The sequence below is a fragment of the Saimiri boliviensis genome, chromosome 9, assembly GCF_048565385.1.
Source record: "Saimiri boliviensis isolate mSaiBol1 chromosome 9, mSaiBol1.pri, whole genome shotgun sequence".
NCBI classification, from domain to species: Eukaryota; Metazoa; Chordata; class Mammalia; order Primates; family Cebidae; genus Saimiri; species Saimiri boliviensis.
In genome coordinates this window covers 109,220,075-109,243,300 of record NC_133457.1, presented here as the reverse complement: position 1 = coordinate 109,243,300, position 23,226 = coordinate 109,220,075, and the positions used below count along the sequence as shown (strand labels likewise).

General features: G+C 49.0%; 2 protein-coding genes across 5 annotated transcripts; both read right to left on the bottom strand.

The window, feature by feature from the left end:
• Positions 1 to 302: 302 nt before the first annotated feature.
• PIGT (phosphatidylinositol glycan anchor biosynthesis class T) lies at positions 303 to 10,246 on the bottom strand. The gene is made up of 12 exons (XM_003936419.4): positions 10,027 to 10,246; positions 9,676 to 9,853; positions 7,408 to 7,535; positions 6,992 to 7,092; positions 6,797 to 6,883; positions 6,173 to 6,260; positions 5,967 to 6,064; positions 5,707 to 5,872; positions 4,810 to 5,010; positions 2,047 to 2,212; positions 1,849 to 1,932; positions 303 to 958 (listed from the first exon to the last, which is right to left on the bottom strand). Exons 1-12 carry the CDS (start codon positions 10,211 to 10,213, stop codon positions 706 to 708), a joined length of 1,737 nt encoding a protein of 578 aa, XP_003936468.1. The 5' UTR covers positions 10,214 to 10,246; the 3' UTR covers positions 303 to 705.
• Positions 10,247 to 17,121: 6,875 nt separating this feature from the next.
• On the bottom strand, positions 17,122 to 21,711 carry DBNDD2 (dysbindin domain containing 2). Of its 4 annotated transcripts, none has more exons than XM_003936430.2 (4): positions 21,537 to 21,711; positions 19,111 to 19,257; positions 18,779 to 18,916; positions 17,122 to 17,798 (listed from the first exon to the last, which is right to left on the bottom strand). In XM_003936430.2, the coding sequence occupies exons 2-4, from the start codon at positions 19,247 to 19,249 to the stop codon at positions 17,593 to 17,595; spliced, it is 483 nt and encodes a 160-aa protein (XP_003936479.1). In that variant the 5' UTR covers positions 19,250 to 19,257; positions 21,537 to 21,711; the 3' UTR covers positions 17,122 to 17,592. The 4 variants fall into 4 exon arrangements, with proteins under 4 accessions (XP_003936479.1, XP_003936478.1, XP_010345210.1 ...); XM_003936429.3 differs by lacking the exon at positions 21,537 to 21,711 and adding an exon at positions 21,012 to 21,096; XM_010346908.3 differs by lacking the exon at positions 21,537 to 21,711 and adding an exon at positions 19,959 to 20,618.
• Between the last annotated feature and the right edge of the window lie 1,515 nt (positions 21,712 to 23,226).

Here is a 23,226-nt window from a genome sequence, read left to right as displayed (position 1 = left end):
GGTTCTCAGGGCCCCCAAGAAGTAGGATGATTCATTTCCATGGTCGTGGATTATGCTTTCAGAAACCCTCCCAAACAACCCGGGGAGCCCTGGGAATCACAATCAGATGCGGATGGGGATGGGGAGCAGATCAGGAGAAGAAATTTCTGACCAGGTGGGAGGAGGTAGTGGGTTGTTTAGGATTTTTTTTTTTTTTTTTGGATGTGTGTGTGTTGTGGGGGCAGGCATAGGGTAGGAGGTCCTGTTCAGGCACCTGGCAACCACCCCCAGGCTGCAGCTCTTCCCAGGACAGAAGGCAAAGAACCAAGAAAACATCATTTTTATTCCACAACCAGTAAACTCCCTCCAGCACGCAGTGACCACACCGTGCAGCACACCCCATCACCTTGGCCAGTGCTGGAAGTCTTTCCCTCTGCCGTCCAGGACAGCAGCCACTGACCACTTTTGGTTACTGAGCACCTCAATATAGAGGTGGCCACCACAGGTGAGGAAATAAATTTCTAATTTAAGTTAATTCCAATTCAAATGCCACATTTGGCTCGTGGATCCTGTACTGGGCAGCACAGCTGTAGCCCTGATCCGGTCCGGGGCACTTTGGTTCAAAAGCCAATTCTGAGGAGAGCAAGTGGCAGGAAGAGCCCTTGGGCCTGCCACCACCCCTCCCCAGAGAGAAACGGCAGCTGCAGCTGCTGAAAAGGGCAAGAATCAGAGTGGGGGGACACCTCGGATGCGCCGGATAAAGTTGGCCAGCCGCTTGGCCAGGCCGCCCGTGCGGGGCTCCTCGATGTGGAAGGTCCGGGTGAGGAGATTGTAGAAGGAGCCGTAGCACACAGCCACCACAGTGCACGTGAGGCAGATCACGTTGTAGGGCATGCTGAAGTCCGGGGTCGGCAGGTTCACCAGCAGCGGCTCCGTGTAGAGTCGCACGAAGTAGTTAGAGCCATCGGAGACTGGGAACCTGGGGTTGGGGAAGGAGAGGTGAGACAGAACTGGCTGCTCCTCCCCACCTCGCCCCGTCCTCACTCTGGCAGTCCTGGGCAATGCAGCACAGTGTTTCCAATGTTCTCTTAGGCTCAAAACCTTTCAACAGGCAGCACAGCTCAATCCATAAACCTGATAAAAGGAGAGCAGCCGGCAGGTGGGGGGCCTCGGGGTATGGGGAGGGAGGGCATTAGGACAAAAACACCTGCATGCAGGGCTTAAAACCTAGATGATGGGTTGGTGGGTGCAGCAAACCACCACGGCACATACCTATGCAACAAACCTGCACGTTCTGCACATGTATCCCAGAACTTAAAGTATAATGAAAACAAAAAAGTAGAGAAGCCTGGTGTTGAAGTGGAAGAAAGGGACCTGGCCTTTGTTTGGTTACCTCTTTCTTAGCCTGATCTCAGCCTAAATGCCACCTCCTCAAAGAAGCCTTCCTAGATAACCCACTAAATCAATCCCTATGCCACCTCTAACCCCACTACTCTCTAGAACAGACCTTTCCTCTAGACTGTCAGCAAAGGGAGGGCAGGGCCAAGTCCATTTTGTTTATTCTTGTACCCCCAGTGCTCTCAGAAGCACTTGGCATTTCGTAAGTGCTTCATTAAATGTTTAAGAACATCAAGGAGTAAATGTAGGCTCTGAGTAAATGTGTTCTTGGAGAAGCACTTTAAAATCATTTTATAAAGTCTTTACAAACTTCACAGACTGCTGTGATTTTTATTAGGATTGAATTAAATCTATACATTTCTTTGGAAGATGTAACATCTACCCTGATCTCCCCTGCAGGAGCCTGGTCACCTGTGTTAAGACCCAGCAGGCAGCGGAGGATGTGTTATCAGTGAGTGTGGTCACACTTACAGGCTGTTGAAGAGGGGACTCTCTTCCCAGTCCACTGGCTTGGCTGCTACCATGCTGGGCACAAGGGCGCTGAGGACAGATGGGCTACAAAGAAGTAGAGAGATGGCCTGTGTTCCCACCTGGCTCCCCTACCAAGGGGTAAGCAGCAGAGAGGGTGGGTCAGGAGGATGAGAGGCAGCCTGGGGGGGTGGGACCCACCTGACGTAGAAGCCATGGTTAGGGTCTGGGGTATACTCAGTCCACTTCAGCAGCGCCCGCTCAAACTGGATGGAAACCTTGGTGACTGAGTTGGCCGGCAGCTGAATCAGCATCTCCAGGAGGTGGGGTTGCAGCCGGTCCTGGGCAGGCTGGTAGTGGATGTAACCTGGAGACAGACAAGGGTCACCCACACCTCTTTCCTGGGGTCAGGCTACCTACCACTCCTGTCCCTGCTGCTTGCCGTGGGGCCTCAATCTGGGTGCCTAGAAGGTGGGCTTGGGAGCGTAGCAGCCAGGCAGGCTCGGGAAGAAAGTGGGCTTAAAAAAAAAAGGGAGAGGATGTTTCCAGGGCAGTGATCCCAGGATGCGGTCAAGAGAAGCTGCTGGGGGTGCTGCAGGCCACTCATCAATCTTCACATCACTAGAACTGGGGCACCAGACACCAAGTGCCTGATGGGATGCAGAAGAAGCTCACAGAGCCACCTGGGACTTTTTCTTGCCAAAAATGTGGGACATGAATCTAATGAGGTTTCTAAATCTAACCACCAATACACAAGAAATATAGGAGACAGAGGAGCATGCTAAACACCAGCACAAGGACAAAGCCAGAATATGGAACATTCTATCCAACGAATGACCCAGTTTCTTTCACAAATAAATGGCATTAAAAAAAAAAAAAAAAGCACAGGCACTGCTACAGATTAAAAGAGACTGAAAGAGTACCCCACCAAATGCAAGATGTTTAGTGTTCAGGGAAATTCTGGGTGCAGAGACAGGGAGGATACGGGAACTCTGTGCTTTGTGCTCAATTCTTCTGTAAGCCTAAAACTGCTCTAAGAATAGTCTATTAATTTTAAAGAAAGAGAAACTTTTGTGTGGGTGTGACAGGGTTTCACACTGTCGCCCACACTGAAGTGCAGTGGTATGATCATGGCTCACTGTAGCCTTGACCTCCTGGGTTCAAGTGATCCTTCCACCTCAGCCTCTTGAGTAGCTGGGACTACAGGCATGTAGCACCATGCCCGGCTAATTAAAAATAATATATTTTTTTGTAGAGGTGGTGGGGGAGGGGGTCTCATGTTGTCCAGGCTGGTTTCAAACTCCTGGACTCAAGTGGTCCTTCCGTGTTGGCCTCCCAAAGTGCTCAGATTACACTGCATTTGCTTTATATGAAGTTTGTCGCTTGGATGTGCCATTGTGCCCACTCAAGAGAACCTAATATAAAGCAAATGCAATGTGAGAACCTTGTTTAGATCCCAATTTAAAGAAACCAATTATAAAAAGACATTTTTAAGACTACAGGGGAGAACAGAAGTGATAATGATAAGGTTATATTTTTTAAAATCCTTGAAGTATTTAAAGGTTAATTGATCAATGTCCAAGATTTGCTTTACGATACACCAGCGGGTAGTGGCTTACACCTATAATCCCAGCATTTTAGGAGGCCGAGGCAGAAGTTTGGGGCCAGGAGTTTGAGACTAGCCTGTGTAACATGACAAGACCCTGTCTCTATGAAAAAATAAAAGGCATGGTAGTTCATGCCTGTAGTCCTGGGGAAGCTGCGGTAGGAGGATTGCTTGAGCCCAGGAGTCTGAAACTGCAGTGAGCCATGATCACGCCACTGTACTACGGCCTGGTGACAGAGCGAGAGCCTGTCTCTTTAAAAAAAAAAAAAAGGCCGGGCGCGGTGGCTCAAGCCTATAATCCCAGCACTTTGGGAGGCCGAGGCGGGTGGATCACGAGGTCAAGAGATCGAGACCATCCTGGTCAACATGGTGAAACCCCGTCTCTACTAAAAATACTAAAAATTAGCTGGGCATGGTGGCGCGTGCCTGTAATCCCAGCTACTCAGGAGGCTGATGTAGGAGAATCGCCTGAACCCAGGAGGTGGAGGTTGCGGTGAGCCGAGATCGCGCCATTGCACTCCAGCCTGGGTAACAAGAGCGAAACTCCGTCTCAAAAAAAAAAAAAAAAAAAAAAAAAAAAAAGTGCTGCAAGGTGGGTATAGGAGAGTTTATTATACTATTCTATTTGGGTTTGGGTTTGAAATTTTCCAGGCTAGGCGAGGTGGCTCATGCTTGTAATCCCAGCACTCTGGGAGGCTGAGGCGGGTGGATCATCTGAGGTTGGGAGTTTGAGACCAGCCTGACCAACATGGAGAAACCCTGTCTCTACTAAAAATATAAAAAATTAGCCAGGTGTGGTGGCAGGCACCTGTAGTCCCAGCTACTCAGGAGGCTGAGGCAGGAGAATAGCTTGAACCCAGAAGGCAGAGGTTGAAGTGAGCCGAGACCACACCACTGCATTCCAGCCTGGGCAACAGAGTGAAACTCTGTCTCAGTCAGTCAATCAATCAATCAATCAATAACTGTACCTCTTTACCCCTCCCAAGGAAACAAAACATCATCTACTCTAGCTCTGCTATCTCCCTAACTTCAAAAACCCAAGATTGCCAAGCCCTTTCCCTACGCAAAACCCACTGATCTGGAAAGGAGGCAAAAGTAAGCGAGAAAGGAAGCTACTGTCCTTGTACAGTCCTATTTAGAATCACCAGTATTATCTGTTTTAATTATTTCTGTTTTATAAAATTACCTCTGAACCTGGTGAGGCTCCCACTGCATTTTTGAAACTATTTCTTACTCTTTATGCCTCTGTAGCTTTTCAGAAGTACTTCAGGAACTACTCTGGAAAATGGGAGTCTGGGGGACCTGGAGAGGGCATGAGAGGGTGGGCTGGGGGCCTGGCTCAAGACTCAGCTCCTCACTTGGTTTGTTGTCCTTGCCCTTGGAGGTGATGGTGAGGGTGTGCACATACAGCCGCAGATACCAGGGTACAGTGTCCAGCAGCAGCACCGGGAAGGCCCGGTATGGGTGGGTGTTGTACAGCAGTGTGCTCAGCTCCCCCTTCTGCAGCCCATAGCCGCTCACGTACCGCTGGGCATGCAGGAAGGGCCCTGGGGGGAACTCTGTGTAGAGAAATGTCAACAATTAAGAGCTGCCAAAGGTAAGGGTCACTCCCCACCCCAACTGCCCAGGCCATGTTCAGAGTCCAGAGTCAGGGAGTGGATGGGGAACAGTCCTGCCACTGATACTGGGCAATCTGGGTTCTGGAATCATCCCTGTCTTCCCCAGCCCACAGGCAGTGATGACAATAGGCTGCTAGTATTTACTAAGCGCTTATGTGATGAACACTGTGCCCCCTTCAAACTCAAACCAGGTCCTCTCAGAATATTCTGCTCTTTCCCTTGGTAAGGGAACCGAACGCAACTGTAATTAATTAACTGACAGGTGCCCCTCAATTAGTAGACATTATATTTCTTGAGTGCAGTGTCCTCTATCTTATTCAACACTCTATGCCTGGCACATAGTATAAATTCAAAAATACTTGGTTGATTAAGGGAATGCATGAACTAACTCCATTTTTCACATCATCTCATCTAACTCACTAGGTATATTCTTTATTTTTCAGATGTGGATGCTGAAGCTTGGAGAATTTAGGAACCTACCCAAAATCACAGAGCTTGGAAGAGCTAGAGTCAGCAGCATATGACTCTGGAGATCTGGTCTAAATACAACCCTATCATCTTACAGCAAAGACGTGGGATTGTGGTCTTTTCTCTGTAGCCACTGCAACCCGGCAGTCCACCCATCCACCTACTCACCATTCTCTGGGGGTCTCTTCCACTTAAGCTGGATGTTGAGGTTTCGAGAATTGTGGATCATGGCGGTGTCAAGTAAATCATAGACGGCATAGGTCTTCCGAGTGCCCAGGATGACGTCCTGGTATGTAGTGGTTGGGGCTGGGTTCACCTCCAATGTCTCATTGTCCTAGGGACACAAGGGCAGGGCTAAGAAGCAAGCAGAGAGGGCAGGCCGCTCTTGGGGACTAGGAGTTTGTTTGTGTGGCCAGAGACCTTGTTACCTGGTTGTAGTTGGTGATGTCCACATAGACTCTGCTCTCTGAAGCCAGGGGGCAAGGCTCCGTGAGGGTTCGGGAGAACATCCGGAAGAGGGACCAGTCTGAGAAACAGAGAGCAGCATTAGGCCGGGGCCAGGCCTAGGCCTAGTCCACAAGGATAAGGCAGGGCTGGCATTGGTGGGTAAAGATGAGTTGCCAAGATAGCTTACCTTTCTTCCCCTGCCCCGTGATGAAGGCATCAAATACAACGGACAGGGTCTGCCTCAGCTCCCAGGAGATGCTAGTACAGCGTGCATTCTATCAAAAGGGCCAGATGGTAGCAGTGAGGATCACTCTCACCCAACCACACAGTCCCAAAAAAAGACTCCTACTCAGACTCAATCCCTCATCTATGTATCTTCACACCCATCGATTTGCTACCACAAACTCCTGAGCACTTGACCCCATGCCAGACCCCGTGCTGACAGCTTTATGTGCATCAGTTTGATAAACGATCACAACTCTAGGAGTGGAGTCTACGATCAGTGTCATGTGACAGAGTGGGAAACCAGGTTCAGGGTAATGAAATGATTCACCCAAGGTTATGCCAGCTGGCAAGTGACTAAGCTAGCAATTGCTCCCACACAGCTATTGTTCTGAGCCACTGTTTTCCATGACAAATATTTATTCAGTGCTTGCTAGGCAACCACTGTTTTCTTGGTGCTTGGCCAATACCCTGAAGAACCATCATCTCATCTACCACTTAGTACTCGCTCAGCCTGAGACAGACCCTTGGCCACGTGCTTTTCTTCTAAGCCCCAGAATGGCAGCTTCCTCTATTACCCATGACTTACTCTGCAAACAGGGCGGATATGCACTGCCTGGGAGTGGTAGCTGGTGTGGAACAAGCGATCTGCCTTGAGCAGCACAGAGAGGCCTGCCTGGAGGAGACGGAAAGAGGTAACAGAAGAGATGCCCTGGATGGAGCACTTGGTCCGGGGTGCAGGTTCTCTGTAAACGTCCCTGGCTGCCAGGCTGCGCGGCCTCACCTTGGAACTACAGGGCAAGAGCTTCTTCCATGGGGTGAGGTTCTCAGTGCAGACCACCTCCCGAGGCAGCACAGCATAGCGCAGAAAGTAGTGGTCAGTGTCTGAGGGAGACAGAGGTCTGTCTGGGGTAGTCCTTGGGCTCTCACCCCTCAGCACCCGCACTCCAGAGATGGGGATGACCCTCCTGCTCCCCATACCACTCTCTAGCACCACAGCTTGGACAGTCCCAGGTGGGAGTGGAACTCCCTTCTCTCTTGGGAGAAGGCATGCAGAGATGGCATCATGTTGGGGGCCTGCACACATAGGGGACTTAGGATCTAGCCTAGGCTGAGGAAGCAGGAAACTGAGGGAAAAGGAGGCAAAGATTTGGGCAGGAGGTAAGAGGAAGAAGGAAAGGGCTGCAGGGGTTATCTCACCATTGGCCAGCCCCAGGGGTTTGAAGGAGGCAGTGGGAGTGACCGTGTTGGTGGAGTCGATGAAGTTGAGAGAGGCGCAGAAGATCCCTGAGAGGACATTACTGAGCTCCTTCCAAGATTTATCCACACTGGATAGAGACACAAATTCACTCACTGTCCTAGGGCTGCTTCTGTCCCCTCTTTCAAAGCCCAAAGTGGCTGCTAAACCCATGGTAGGAGAAGGCTGTATTCTTAACTATTAGACAGGTTAGTTAACAGAGCTGGAACATCGCTGCCCCCACCCGGCCCACTTGCTGGGTCTCATCTTACTCAGCCCCTTCTTCCTCACTCTCCTCTGGACATCTCTGCATCCCCATGGGAGTCTGCTCAGGTGATTCTTCCTTCCTTGCAGGCCTTTGCTCATTACTTTCTGCCTACCTTCAAGATCTGGCTCCAGTTCTTACCAGAAGCCTTTCCTGTCCTCCTTAAGCACAACCTCCTCTGTGCAGCCATGGTTCTGACCATCCAAGCCTCTTACCAGGTCACTTCTGGGAGATGGCTGGGTGGCAACTGCATCGCGTCCTGAGCACCTTTTTTTCTCTAACTAGGCTGTAAGCAACTTGAGGACAAGGACCAGTCTGGGCCATCTATGTGGTTCCCATGACACCACAGAAAGCGCCTCATACACCAGAGCTGAAATGAGCTCACTGATCTTCCTCGAAGGTGCTCGGCTAGGCAAAACAATGCCTACTGCCCTGTGTATACCCTGGGAATAAAGGCAAGTCCTCGTTCTATCATAGTGAGAAGTCTTATATCCAAAAAAGCTCACTGAACATGGGAAAAAACAACCGTTCTAGGATTTTATAAAAACATCAAATTAAATTAGATGGTCTTTTCTTGGAGAAATACCAAAAGAAATTTGCTCTCAATAATAGAAAGCATAAAACCTAGTAAGCACTAGAAAGAATTCTAAGCATTAGCTCCATATTATAGGTAATTACAGGCTGAGGGGAGACGGTGACAGCAGAGTAGATAGGAAAGGGTAGGGGAGCCAGAGTTGAGGCAAGAGGGAAAGTCTTAGCAAGCTGGGAAGTCACTGCTTACTCCTCATTCCTTAGTGTTTCCCAGGGGCTTTTGACAATTCTTTGTTCAGAGCTTTTAAATTGCTCCAATCCTTAAGCCTCAAATAAAAATGGCAAACTTGAAGCCTGAAAGCTCTACCCAAACCATAAACATGCCTCATTTGGTATGCACAACATTGATCTGCACAGCACTTAAAAAATTTTTTTAAATTACTTGCTGATACTTGAATTTGCCAATTTTTATATTAAATTGCAGATTGTTGGTATCTCTTGAAAAATGAGGCCAGATGTGGTGGCTGACGCCTGTAATCCCAACACTTTGGGAGGCTGAGGCAGGAGGACTGCTTGAACCTAGGAGTTTGAGACTAGCCTGGGCAATATAGTGAGAACCTGTTTCTACAAAAAATTTTAGAAACATTTGGGTCTGCCAACATTAGGCCTCTATTCCCACATAGCAACAATCCATAGAAGCTGAGTGACAGAACTCTCCTCGTTAGAATGTCACACAAACTCTCTAGCCTGCCACAATTCCTGCTGCTCCCTTTTACTGGCCTAAAATTTGTTATCATACTTGCACTATTGATTTCTTATACTGGGATTAAGAGGAAAATGAGATATATTTCTCATTCCTGTATTTGTCAATTTTTAAAATACCTTTATTCATTTATTACCTGTGTGGCTCATGTAGACATGTTTGCAACCATTGCACAGAAAGGTTCTGTTCTAAATAGGACAGCCACAGTAGCCACTGGGAAATAGCGGTTTGTGGTTCAAGCACAGTAACTAGCCCTGCCCCTCTCCCAAACAAAAGCAGTTCCTCTAACACTGTAGCATCCTGGTGGCCAGTTGTGACCCACAGATACGCTATGGTTGGCCTTTGTGGTATTTACTATCATTGAAAAAAATATTAATCAATGTCTTTGAAAAGGTTATCCAGTTGCCAGTTTTCTACCGCCTTACCTCTAAATAAGTATGAATTGTTTGCTATTTGCCTCTGTAGGGATATGCATGTGCTACTTCAGGTCTGAAAGTTTTAGGATTGGGAAGCTTATTCATCTGTGGTAATAGTTCTTACTTCCAATGCCAGCTCTACTCCCACGGAATAGCTGCCTACTGGAAATGCTGTCCCCAAGAGCAGTCGCAGGATAACACATTCCCAGCAACATTCCCTCTATGGCCTGTAACGGGGCCCAAGGTGTGCACTCACTCAGTGACAGTGTCTTGGAACCAGACCCAGAGCTCTGCACCTGATGGGGCCTGCAGGAAGGGTGGCCCCCAGTACCGGGTCCTCCAAAAGCCTTGTGTGAATGACAGGTGCAGCTCCCGTAGAGAATACTTGGCGATCAGCTGCCCCAGGGCTTTGGGAAACAGCCTGTAATGAGACACTGCGGAAAAGGGAGCAGGTGAGTGACGATCCCCACCTCGTCGGGGTCCACACCCAGGATCCAGACAGAACTCCACCCAGGAATTAGACCCCGCCCCCAAGGTTTGCCTCCACCCTACAGCCAGCCAGCAGGTACTACGCAAATCTTTCTCTGGTCAGATCTAGTGCCCTCACCTCCTTCCCGCTGAAGCTCCGAATCCCAGCGCGTGCGGAACTGGAATGTGGCGGCTACATCCCCGGAAGGCAGCGGGGTGATGACAAGCTCCTCTCGCAGGCTGTCGCGCTGGGGTTCTGCAAGGCACCAGCCACCGGGCCCGGGAAGCAGCAGGACAAACAGAGCAAGCGGCATGGCCGCCGCCATGCCTGCGGCTACTTCCGCCTACCCAGCGGCGCTAGGCCCCATGAAAGGCCGGCATCCAATAGGAAAGGCGTATGAAAGTAACTTCCGGTGTCGTCCCGGAAACCGGGATGCGGGTATCAGAATGACCGCCTGCGCAGGTCGCGAAGATTCTCTCCGAGCTGGTGGGTCTGAAGGGGCACCGCGAGGCAGGGCGAGTAACCAGCTTGAAGCCGCACCCAGTTAAAGGCGTTTCCACCCACCAGGACATGCTTAATAATATGAAGCTCCGCCACTGCCATTTTACCCATTTAATAGTTGAGGAAACATTGACTGAAAAAGGTCAATTACTTTTGGGAAAACCATTGTGGTTTTAATTTGCATTTCCCAAGGTAAGAGGAACCTCCTGCCCCTCCTAGCTTCTAGTGTCTCCATTTGCTGCAAAACCCCCAAAGAACTGGTTCTTTTATTATGAAAATGTTCAAACATACAGCAAAATTGAAAGAATGAGCCCGTTATAATGAACCTGTTTCCTATCACCTAGAAACCTAAATTCTACCATTTATGTTTTACTGTATTTGTACTTTACCATATGTTTGTCTATACATCCATTAGTCCATCTTGTGTTTTGGTGCACTTTAAATTGCAGACAGCGGTACATTTTACGTAGTTCAGCATGCATAAAATTAGAGTTCAGTATTTGATTGCATTTTTCTTTTGATGTAAAATTCACATACAGTGAAACCAACAAATCCAAAGTACACATTCACTGAGTTTTGACAAATGCACACACCTATGTAACCTGGACTCCTGTCATGGTAACAGAAGATTTCTAAAACCCCAGAAAATTGGTCAGCACTCTTTCCTAGTCAATCCCTACTCCTCTACCACCTTCCAAAGGCAACTGCTATTCTGATTTTTTCCCTACAATAGATTGGTCTGCTCCAGAATTAAATATAAATGAAATAACATAGTATATATACTGTGTAAGGCTTTTTTTTTCCTCAGGGGAATAATGTTTTTGAGAATCACCAATGTTGTTGCATGTATCCACAATTCTTTTTTATTACTGCATAGTAGTATGAATTTATCCATTCAACTGTTGATGGGCACCTTTAAAGGTTTTGGTTATTATAAACAAGACTGCTGTCTGTGCAAGTTCCTTTGTAGATGTATATTTCTCATATCCTTTGGCTAGGTATTTAAGAGTGGAATTTCTGGGTCAAAGAACGGTTGTATGTTTAATTTTATAAGAAACTGTCAGACCTTTCTCCAAAATGTATCATGTTTCCATCAACTGTGAGTTCCCATTGCTCCACATCCTGGTTAGCATTTGATGTTTCTAATTGTTTGTACTTTCTACTTTTGGCCACTTGGGTATGTACGTAGTGGTTGCTCATTATGGTTTTAATTTGCATTTCCCTGGTAACAATGTTATGCATCTGTTCTTGTGCTTATTGGCCATTTATAAAGGGTGTGTGTGTGTGTGCGCGCGTGCGTGCGTGCGTGTGAAAGGTCTGTTAAAGTCTTCTGCGCCCCCCACCCCTTTGTTTACTGGCTTGTCTTTTTATTGTGTTTTAGGAGTTCCAAAGTTAAATTCATGCTTTAGTTTTTCCACCTGCCCTATGGGAAACACATTCATGAGGGATTTCATGAACAGTCTCTTGGTAAAACTCATGGCCACACTTCTAGAAAGAGCCAAATTTGATGGCAGGCAGGTCTGCTAAGATATGCCCCAACCAGCCAGAAAGGAAATGTCAAAAAAGATGTCTTTATCTCATTATGCCCTCATTCTACCTACATTCAGTGTACCTGCCCCATTAGACATGACATATTAGGAAGGCCATGGGCTTAGATGTCAGAATGACAGGAGTCCAAATGCCTATGCCAGCCTTTAATCCATATGAGCATGATCAACCCAAGGGTCACTTTTCTTCATTTGTAAAATGAAGAAACCTACTTTCAGGATTGTTGTTAAGATGAGAAATTATGTACATGCAGGATATGGAATGTACCAGTGCTTAATAATAACACTCAACCCTATTACCTTGGCACTGTTATCTCTGTTTAGATAATAGTGCCCAGGTGATAGGGTTGAATGTTATTAAGAAATATTTAAGAAGTACAGAAACTGAGATAATAAAGATCACAATGGGTGATGGAGCTAGGACTATACACTATCAAACCTCAAAATAGTAATTTTTAAAAGGTAGCTGCCATCATTATGACTATTTTGTACTTCTATGTTTTCCTTTTGAAATTGCCTGTCTCCATCATTCAGGACCTAGCCACCTCTACCTTCTCCTCCTCTGGTGGCTTCATGTACTTCTGCTACATCCTTCATCACATTCTCTTTCCATTATCTGTGGCTCTGCCTGCTCCTGGAAGAGCTAGTAGATGCTCAGTAATGTGTGAATGAATGAGCAAACAAGATGACATCATAGTACAGTTCTGTATTTTCTCCATTCTGCCATGCTGTTCAGTGACAAGTTCTGTGCACTCCTGGGGTTGCTACAGTGTGAGCCTTATAAGGAATCTTTTTCTGAGCTGTAGTCCCTCCTTTCCGGAGTGTGTCAGGATGTCCACCCTATGACAAGTCTGTGCAAGTATCAGAAGCCACACTGTGGCTTGGAGACTGCTCCTTGGCTTAAGAGTTGGCTCCATATCATCCTTCCATCTCCAAAGGCACTGTGTGGCCTCGGAAACCAGACAGCTAGGCTCTGGGCTGACATAAATCATGGTTTAACTTTAATGCGACACTATAATCAAATGGTGAATCTGAAGATTTATCATTTTTTAAAAAGTGACCATAGCAAGTATGTTATTTTATAATCTTTTTCTTTCAACAGTTATCATAACTATCTTTCCACCAAAAATATGTGGTGAATAGATGATACAATCTTGGTACTATTTTGATTGTTTTTGAAACTGTATGATGGGAACATCTTTCTCTATTTGTTGTATGTTTGAAACCCCCATAGTAAGTTGAAAGAAAAAAAAAAAAAACCAAAGAAACAAAAAACAGTCAGCTGGAGATGGTGGTTCTGAAGGCCAGCCAAGCCCCTGTGGTTTGGCAGGAGAAAAGGTTATTGTCCCAACTAGGAAGTAGTCCTGGGGTCTCAGCTGACATTAGACTTTTCCAGGCAGGGCTGGGGCTCATAGCAGCCAAGCTGAAGGCTCCCAGTAGACTCACAAACAATTCTACTTCTCTAGAGGGCTGTAAATTCCTCTCCCCAGGCAGGCTCCCCACAATCTTCGCATTGTGTGCCTGGGGTACTAAGAGATTTATTGACATGTTGACAGCAACCACATCAGTCTAGCTTCTCATCATTTGCCATAGAAGGAAGGGGGGTGATCCTGGGAGCTGAGAAGCCCTGCACAGCAAAGCTGTAAGGATCAAGGGCCGCAGCCCAAGAAATGGCTCAGCCACAGTCAGACTGGAGGTAGACGTTGCTACTCTAAAGGAAGGAAGGAGAGAAGGCATAAGAGGACAGAGATTATGTCTTCTGTGTGCAGCAAGGTCATAAGGAACCAAAAAAACCCCAAAAGTTAATAGAGGACTGGGCCCTGGCCCAGCTCAGTGGATGATCTCAACTTGGACCTAGAGGCTATTGCACAGAAGGTATTCACTCCACAAGGTTCTTGGAGACAGAGAATGGCTGGTGGACACTCTTGCTTCACTGGAGTTCCCACAAGTTTCTCACTAGTGTTAGGAAAAGTACTTAGGAACAGATACTACGCTGGCCTCCTGCAGGGGTGAGAGCAGGATGGGACAATAGGAAGACTGCAGCAGCCTTGTCACTCAGCCTTGGGTGACACAAAATGCTTTAGGATTTTGGCTGAAGGTCACTGATCCCATGGGTGGTATTTAATGTATGAAGGAAGGTGGAATTTTTTTTTTTTTTAATGTGAGAAATGAGTTGATGTTCCTTAAGACTGGGTCCTATAACCTCTCCTTTTATTCAGCATTCTCTCCCTCGACATTCTCTCCCATCATTCACACCCATGGCTTCAATTACCTCCTATACTCTGAGAACTGATTGATTTCTTTTTCCAGCTCAGTCCTCTTATCTAAATTCCACATGCATGGATACAAGGGCCTACTCAACGTATCCTCCTGGATGTCTCAAAGACATCTCAAACTCAACATTTCCCAAACCAAATTTACGGCCCTCTTCTCAAACCTGGTTCTGAAACCGCCCATCTGAGTGACTAGCCGTTTGTTCCAAAAAGGATGTAAGAAGGCGGCATGGCTGGAGTACTGCCTCACTTGACATGCTAAGGAGTTCATGTCTATCTAGAGACAATGGTTTGAGAGATTCTACTGGAAGACTATAAGATGGTTGGCTGGGTGCAGTGGCTCACATCTGTAATCCTAGCACTTGCAGAGGCTGAGGCAGGTGGATCACTTGAGGTCAGGAGTTTGAGACCAGCCTGGCCAACATGTGGAAACCCCGTCTCTACTAAAAATAGAAAAATTATCCAGGCCTGGTGGTGGGCACCTGTAATCCCTGCTACTCAGGAGGCTGAGGCAGGAGAATTGCTTGAACCTGGGAGGCAGAGGAGGTTGCAGTGAGCCAAGATCATGCCACTCCTGCGTGAGCAACAGAGCAAGACTGTCTCAAAAAAAAAAAAAAGAAGACTACAGAATGGTTTAGGGGAGTGGGGAGTGCTAAGAAAAGCAGTGGCATCTTGTCCAACCTCATTTTCCGTCTCAGCAAATTATCCTGTTGCAGGAGGCAGAAACAATGGCAGCACCCTTGACCCCTTTCTTTCTCATAGCCACATGTTAAATTTTTAGAAATTTGCCTCCTAAATCTCTCTGCATTCCTTCAACATTTTCCATCCTCCCAACCTCCACCCTCATCCAATTATCTCTTTTCTGGACAGCTGCAGTCATCCTCTGGTGTCCAGGCATCCACTCTGGTCTCCCTCAATTAGAACTCCACAAGGAGCCCTGCCAGCTATTCTTCCCCTAGTTTACTCCAGTTCATCATTCAGATCTTAGTTTAGTTCAAATGCTACTTCCTCAAGGGAAACACCCCTGTGATCTTTCATAGGCTTAACTCCTTCCTGGCACTAGCAACACTTGTAATTTTACATTTGGCCCCCACTAGACTGTAAACTCCACGACAGCAGAGATGATGCCCCCGCCTTTTTTTTTTTTTTTTGGCCATTACTACATCCACAAGGCCATGCTCAGTATCTTGCATGTTAAATACCCACATTTAGTATTTATTGAATGTATGATGTTGTTTATATCCCACTGACCCAATTAAGTTAATCATTACCACTGTCTTGTAGGCCACTGTTGCCTCTTGGCATGGATTGCTGTGTATTAGTCTGTCTGGAGTCTGTCCTCCTCCAGTATGTTCTCCACCCTGCAGCTAGAATTGGCTTTTTAACAAGCAAATCCAATAACTTGTAATCCTTCATTACTCCCAATAAAGTTCAGACTCTTTAATGTGGGCTCTAACATGTAAACTGCTGGTTACCAACCCAATGACTGCTGTTCTCCTGTCCCTTAGCAGCAAAACAATTCTATCAGGACAGCAGTGTGCACTGTTAAAGGACTATCTCAGTCTGCTCAGCAGCCAGGGTGCTGACAGGTAGTACCGAAATCAGTTGCTATAGCAAATTCAGTGACGAGAGGATTGTTTTCTTTCCAAAGGCCAGACTTCCTCTTTTCTGGATAATGCTATGTCCCTATGTCTATAAAAGGTTTACAAATGACACATTTCTCAGTGTTACCAAGTTCTGGCCAATGAGATGGAAGATGGAAGTAGATGCTACTGATCAGAACTTCCAAAAATTCGGCTGAGCACAGTGGCTCATGCCTGTAATCCCAGCACTTTGGGAGGCCGAGGTGGATGGATCATACGAGGTCGGGAGTTTGAGACTAGCCTCACCAATATGGTGAAATCCCATCTCTACTAAAAATACAAACATTAGCCAGGCGTGGTGGTGTGCACCTGTAGTCTCAGATATTCAGGAGGCTCAGACATGAGAACTGCTTGAACCCGGGAGCCCAGGAGGTGGAGGTTGCAGTGGAGATCGCACCATTGCACTCCGGCCTGGGTGACAGAGTGAGACTCAGTCTCAAAAAAAAAAGGAACTTCCAAAACTTTCTTCCTAAATAGACTGGAATAGACCGGCTGTGCCCTCTTTGCCCATCCCCCGTTTCCTCTCCTGCTTTCTGCCAGTCTCAAGGTCATGATGGCTGGGGCTTTGACAGCCACTTTAGACGTGAGGTAGCATTAAGAATGCAAGCCATGTGCAAAAGAGCAAAAAAGGAGCCCAGTGCTCAGTAACGACGGCGCTTTCATGTAGCCCTGTAGTTTTTACTTCTATACAAGGAAACAACTTTATATCTTAAGTCATGATCTTTCACTAGGTATCAAACTGAAACCTGATCCAGGCTTCAATGCATTTTACAACCTGACCTTTGGCAGTCTTACCTCTCCCTTCATTTCCTCAAATCCAACAATTCACCCAAACGCAGTGGTTTTCAGCTCCTCAGGCATATGCTCTCTCTATTTAAAGTCTTCACGAGCTGCTCATTCTGCCTGGCTTATGGACCTTGCCTGGCTAACTCCCAATCATCCTTCAGCTAAAAACAGCTCTTCAGTGACCATACAAAAGATGTCCCTATTTTCTGGTGCCAGAGTAGTTCCTCATCATGCTATTTATTACACTGTGAATTGCAGCATTTACTTGATTTTCTCCTCCATAAACAGTAAACTCTATGAAGGCAGGTATACAGTACAGCCTGTTTTGCTCTAATCTGTATTCCAGATGCCTAGTGCGGGTGTCCAATAAATATTTCTTGACTAAATGGAATGAATGAGTGATAAGAATATGGGATTGGTTAGAGAGCTAAAGACATATAGTGGGTTTGATATATTTGCGATGTGAAAAATGAAGTAGAATAGTTGGCATATGATTATTAGTTTATTATTTATACCGTGCTCTGTTCCAAAAAGGATGTAAGGGGACAGCATGGCTTGAGTACCGCCTCACTTATGTGTTAAGGAGTTCATGTCCATCTAGAGACACATGTTTGAGAGACGCTATTAGAGGACTACGGGATGGTTTGGGGGAGGGAAGAGTGCTAAGAAAAGCAGTGATATCTTGTTCAACCTCATCTTCTCCCTCCTCACTTGGAAATCCTATCTCAGGAGTAAGCTAAAACTGGTGGGAGGATTGAAGCAGGAAAAAGGTTAGCAGTAAAGCAGGAGAGGGTTAATTCTTAGAAAGGTACACAATCCCACTATCCTTCCCACCTCTGGTGCCTACTGCAAGTCAAGAGTCTGGTCTTCTCCCAAAAGGCTCTGGCTGGGCCTACGGTCTTGTGTGGAGAATAGCCAGCGTGGTCAGTCTGTAGGCAGGGCAGGGGCCCACTGCTAGCTGCAGGCTCCAGGCTCTGCCCCTCCATCACCCCTTTCCTCCTCTTCATCCGACTGTGCCAAGGGCGTGTCTGCTCCGTCATCACTTGGATTTGGGCTGTGCAGGTTAGTGGAGGAGTCAGAGGAGGAGGAGGAGGTCCTAGATGTGGTCCTGTCTGATGCAGGCACCGGCAGGCTCAGCTCCTCCAAATGGCTGTCGACCCCTGTCCAGAGAGAAAGCTGGTCAGGCCACAAACAGGGCTTCAGAGAACTCTTACAGATTATCCGGCCAGGAGAAACTAAAGCCTACAGAGGGGCAGAGGCTTGTCCAAAGTGACTTTGCCAGTCCAGCAAAGAGCTACGATCTCCTGACTGCCAGCCCCTTCCATGTCATTACGCCATGTCTGGGTTCTTAGAGTTGGGTCAATCAATGCAAGAGTTCAAGTTCCACCTGCATCACTTACTGCTGCTGAGTGGCTTTGAGCAAGTCACTTTCCCTTTCAAGGACTCTGCTCCTCCTCGGCAAAATGAAAAGGATACCTACATCCCCAAAGCGTTTTGGGACTAAAAGCTAAGAATGCTTATAAAATGTCTGGCATAATAAGCCATCAATAAATAGTAGCGGTTTTAATTAAAAGAATATCTACCTTATGAGTTAAGCATATGGGCTTTGGAGTCAGACAAACATGAATTCCAGTCTATCTACCTTCTGGCTACAATGTGACTTAACTTCTCTGAGCCTAATTTCCTGCTTATACAATGGGGATTATATCACCTACCCTGATGGGACATTGTCAGGATTGAGAGAATATATGTAAAGTACTTTAGTACAGTATTGGAACCTATTAAAGTACTCAATAAATATTAATATCATTATAATGACTAAAACTACTTAAGTCGCCAAATGTAAAAATTCTATTTTCACATTAGTTTCATTATAGTGACTAATTGTATTAATCTAACAAATGTAAAATTAAAAGAAGAGATTGGCCATTTCTAGAATTTTGGATTGGAGATGTGTAACCCAGTTCCCCCTCACGGTTAACTTCCCTAAAATCAAAACAGGCAGCTGTTTCGTTGGTGGAAACACCCACTTCCAGCCCTTACTTGTATACTTCCCAGCCCAGCCTTGCAGCCTCATTTTAGAGCCTGACATCCGGCTCGGGCTGACTAGCACTGAAGTCCCCAAAGCAGAGGGGCATACCAGACGACTGGGGGGTTGGTGGAGGATCTTCGCAAGGCAAGAACACATCTGCTCCGTCCTGATCCCCAAGGTCAATAAGTTCTACTTGCTCTAGTGTGTCCACATTCACTTCCATGGATGAGATACTACCTATGGGGGCTGTGGATCAAGAAGGGGGCAAGTCAGCAGGACCCAGGCTGCACACCAGGACAGTGAGAGTTCCATGCCAGGTCCCAAGTTAGAAGCAGAGAGGGCCAAGAAAACCAGAGGGGAGAGAGTCCCACAAGATTCAGGACCCACAGGACATCCTCCCTCTCCTACCCTAGTCCCTCTCCTCAGGACTTGGGACTTACGTCTCTGTGACTCGAGATGCAGGTGGGAGAGAGGAAAGACAAACTCTGTCTCTGGCTGTAAAATGTCCTCGAAGAATTTCTGCCGCTCCCGAAGGCGGAGCTGCTGGCGCTCCAGGGTGGCGCGAGGATTTGGGTCCATGTCAGCTCCTACGGGTAGAGGAGCAAGGAACAAGACAAGTACAGCTGCAAAGTCGAAAGAGAAGATGGGGGCAGGGGCCTGGGCTCAGGGAGCCCCACTGCAGCCAGCATCCCAGCAGTGGGGCCCCTGGCTCCAGCCTGGACACCTCTGCCCTTGGCGACCTCTTTCCCCTTCCCCCCGAAACCAAGTGTGTCCCACAAACCAAGTCTCATGCAGAGGCGGGGCTTGCCCTAGCTCCACAAAGGGGATGCCAGTTCCAGGCACCGTAAGAGAGATACTCTGTATTCAGGGAACACAGCCAATGTCCAACTCTCGCTATCATGCCCTCCTGAGAGGGGTTACAGGGATTACAGGAGTTGGTTCAGAATAAATGGAGGAGGTACTTTTTTCCCTTAATAGACCCTGCTTGCCTCAGAAGGCCAGGGGCAGGACAGAATAGAGACAGAGATTTCAGGGTAGAGGGTTCCCTTCCTCCACTGCTGCAGCTGTGACTCCTTCCCATCCTTCAAAACCCAAAGGATAAAGCAACCCCTCCAGCGCCCTTCCCTTTCTACACACACACGCACACACACGTGCACACTTGCGTGTGCCATCCACTCCGAGCCTTGCTCGGAAGTCACAGACCTGACTTCCAGACTAGGTTCTGCCTCTAGGGAAATCACCTTTCTGGTCTTAGTCTCCCCATCTGAAAATGGCATAATCAACCTACCTGCCTCAAATACAAGACCCTGCTTTTGAAGGTGAGCTATTTAGAAGACGACCATCTTTCCTTTGAATTCCCACAGCTCTTTATCTGTCCTCCTCCTCGGACCCATCTCACTGACTTATCTCCCCATTAATCAGTGAGGAGCAATTGGAAAGGCGGGTCCTGGGTCCAGTTCAGAGCAGGCCTTCTGACCCCTAGGGCTGAGCAGCTGCGAGCCAGCCAGAGCACTGAGGCTATGGGTCAGCCCAGGCCGGTGCATTCACTCCCATTCGCTCCTCTCCTCCCCGGTGTTCTGCTCTGAGCCCATCACCAGAAGCAGGAGAGTTTCCAGCTTGAGGATCAGACGTCATCCTCCGCAGACTGCCTTCCCCACCTCATCTGCACCCAGCGTATCCCAGACCCTGGCCCGCTCCACGGGCGCCGCGGAGGTGGAGAGGGACCCAACCCCGAGTGGGCAAGGCAGGGCCAAGGAAGTGTGGGGAGACCGTGCGGCCGCGGGTCGGCCGCGGAGGAGCGAGGTGCTGACGCCGATTCCAGGGAAAGGCTCTTAGAGCTGCCGCCCAGGTCACAACGCTAAAAATACCCAGGGCTCCTGGAGCCAGTGCTCCAGAAGCGGGGAGAGGGAGGGAGAGGTCGAGGCGGGGGAGCGGACGGGGGTCAGGGTCTCCAGGACGCCCCCTCTCTTTCCCCTCCCCCTAGCCCCACGGATCTCACGAGACTGAAGGAGCTGCCCCCTGGGGGGCCGCGGAGCCCGGAGCTGGAGAAGCGGAGTTGTTTACGCGACTATAGGTTCTGGGGAGAGGGTGAAGAGATTTGGGGGCAGGAGGAAGCCAGGGGCCGGGCAGGAGCCAGCGAAATGGAGAACTCCCTCTCGGTCTCAGCCCCACCCGCACTGGAGCCAGCAAGAGGGAAAAAAATTCCCTAAAAAGGGACACGCGGTGTCGGCTGAGGAAGGAGGAGGCGGGGAGGGCGCTGCCCCCAGGCCGTTCCCCTGGTGCTCCGGTCCCCTCCGCGATCCCCCGAGGCACCTGCGCCCACCGCCGACCGAGCCCCTACCTGCAGCGCCTGCGCCCCCGCTGACTCAGTCCGTCCGCTCCGGCGAGGCGGCGGCGGGGGCGTGGGAGCGAGCCGCGCCGGCCGGGGTGGGGCTGCGCCTCCAGGGCTCCCGGGGGACCGACGGGCCCTGGGAGCCGGGAACGAGGAAGAGGCGGGAGGCGGAAGTGGGGGAGGGGTAGCGGCGGGCGCACTCGCTCGCCGCTGGCCCCGCGGCCGGAGGCAGCCCCTGCGAGCGCGACGGCTGGTACTTCCAAGGCGGTCAAAAAGTTACCCGCACGCATCCTTCCTCCCTCCGCCCAGCCGGGCCCCGCTGCACCACCCTCGCCGCCGCCGACGCCGGTGCGCTTGCCTCTGCTCGCTCGGATGCACTTGCTGCGCCCCCGCCCCGCGCAGACCCGCGGCGGGCACCCGCGCCGGCTCTGCCCACGCACACTTGATGCTCTGCGCCTGCTGGGCAGTGCCCACGCAACGACTACGCATCCGAACCCTGCCTCCGGCACCCTTGGCCACACTTGCCACACTTACACGCGCGCACTTCTCCAGAGGACTCACGATGGGAAAGAGTGGGTGGGGATCCGCAGGAGGGGCAGGGCACCCACCCGGCGCCGCCCAGCAGGGCAGGTGCACAGCAGCGGAGGACCCCTGCCCTGGGACTCGCCCGGCTGGCTGCCCCCGATTCCTAACTCTGGGACTAGACAGAGCCGCCGCCCAACCTACCAGCGCACTGGGCGGGGTGGGCGCCGGGCCGGGCGGGTCAAGGCTGGAGGGGTGGGCCGCTGCGCCGCGCCCCTAGACGCCGGCCAGGAGCCAGCACCCCCACGGTGCTACGAGGGGCGCTGCACTACCGGCCTGGCAGGGATGGAGGGGCGAGGCGGCAACTGCGAGAGGAGAAACGTTTGCTCTCTTCGCAGCGCCTCCTGGCTTAAGACTCCTGGCTCAGACCAGTGCTAGAAGTGTCCAGTCTAGCAGCTCCTGAAACAAGACTCCGTGGCCATTCCCTTCCTCCTTCCTTCCAGCCATCCCCTCATAGTCATTGCTCTGAAAGCAGCGTGTGGACGGGTGCGGGGAGGGGAGTTGGGGGATCTCTCTGGGATACTTCTGCCGTAGGGTCACTGGATCATTCATTCGACAAACATCCGCGAGCAAGCCAGGAACTAGGAGTCATCCTTGCCGCCTCCCTCTCCCTCTAAAATACACCTCCATTTCCTGTCGATTCTCCTTACTAAATATCTTTCCAGTCCACCATCTCCTGCCTGGGGTCCTAATGCAGTAGCCTTCTCTCCGGTTTTCTTGTACTCACTCCGGCCCGGCTACACTCCATTCCCTGCATTGCAAGTCGGCTGTTTTTTTCAGAGTCCAAGTCTGATGTGCCCCCCACGCCACCCGGCCTCCCCCCGCACCTCCGCCGTTGCCCAAATCCCTCCATTGTTAGAATAAAATCCGGGCGCTGATATCTGAGCTAAGTCTTGAAGACTTGAGTTCAACAAGCAGAAAAGAGGGGGAAGGGCATGTGCAGAGGGAGGGAAGTGTGAACAAATCATTGACACATTCAGGTTTCCCTGACAGGGGACCAGCATTCTGTACAAATACCTAAAGCACTGCCTCTTATATTCCTGGGCTCTCAAAACAACCCTGTGAGATAAATACAGCATGCAACTTTCCCACTAGTTTACAAGCATGGAAACTAGTTTGCGGGAGGCAACAAATGCAGTGGTTAAGAGCACAGGCATTGCAGTCAGACTCTCTCGGGTTGTAAACCTATTGCTGCCTCTAGCCAGCTGGGTAAACACTTCTCTGATCATTGATCTCTTACCTATTAAATAGGAATAATTAATCCCTCCCTCTTATGAGGTAATTTATATAAAATGCTTAGTTCCAGGACTTGGGCACTTTGGAAATGCTCAGTAATCATTAGCTGTTTTGATTGTAATGGGGTCTGAGAAAGGGACCAGTTTCTGAAACTGTAGGAAGTAAGCCCTAATTGTTAACACTTCCACAGAGCTTATTATGTGCCAGTCACTATTATAAGTACTTTACAAAAATTAACCCTTTTAATCCTCTTGCTGTTTCCACTTTACATATACAGAATTTGAGATACAGAGAGGTGAAGGAACTTGTCCCAAGCTTTACAGCTAGTAGGTGATGGAACTGGAATTTAAGCCCAGGTAGACTGCCTCCAGAAACTGTTTGTAATCACTACTCCCAGCCTGTTCCC

Bases quoted from the DNA above. Each gene is read 5' to 3' on its own strand.
- PIGT (XM_003936419.4), bottom strand. From the start codon at position 10,213: ATGGCGGCGGCCATGCCGCTTGCTCTGTTTGTCCTGCTGCTTCCCGGG. The intron at 7,093-7,407 runs GTGAGATAACCC...TGTCTCCCTCAG, and splicing joins ACCCCTGGGGCTGGCCAATG to ACACTGACCACTACTTTCTG. The intron at 6,065-6,172 runs GTAAGCTATCTT...TCTGTTTCTCAG, and splicing joins CACGGGGCAGGGGAAGAAAG to ACTGGTCCCTCTTCCGGATG.
- DBNDD2 (XM_003936430.2), bottom strand. From the start codon at position 19,249: ATGGACCCAAATCCTCGCGCCACCCTGGAGCGCCAGCAGCTCCGCCTT. The intron at 18,917-19,110 runs GTAAGTCCCAAG...CTTGATCCACAG, and splicing joins GCATCTCGAGTCACAGAGAC to CCCCCATAGGTAGTATCTCA. The intron at 17,799-18,778 runs GTATGCCCCTCT...CTCTCTGGACAG, and splicing joins ACCAACCCCCCAGTCGTCTG to GGGTCGACAGCCATTTGGAG.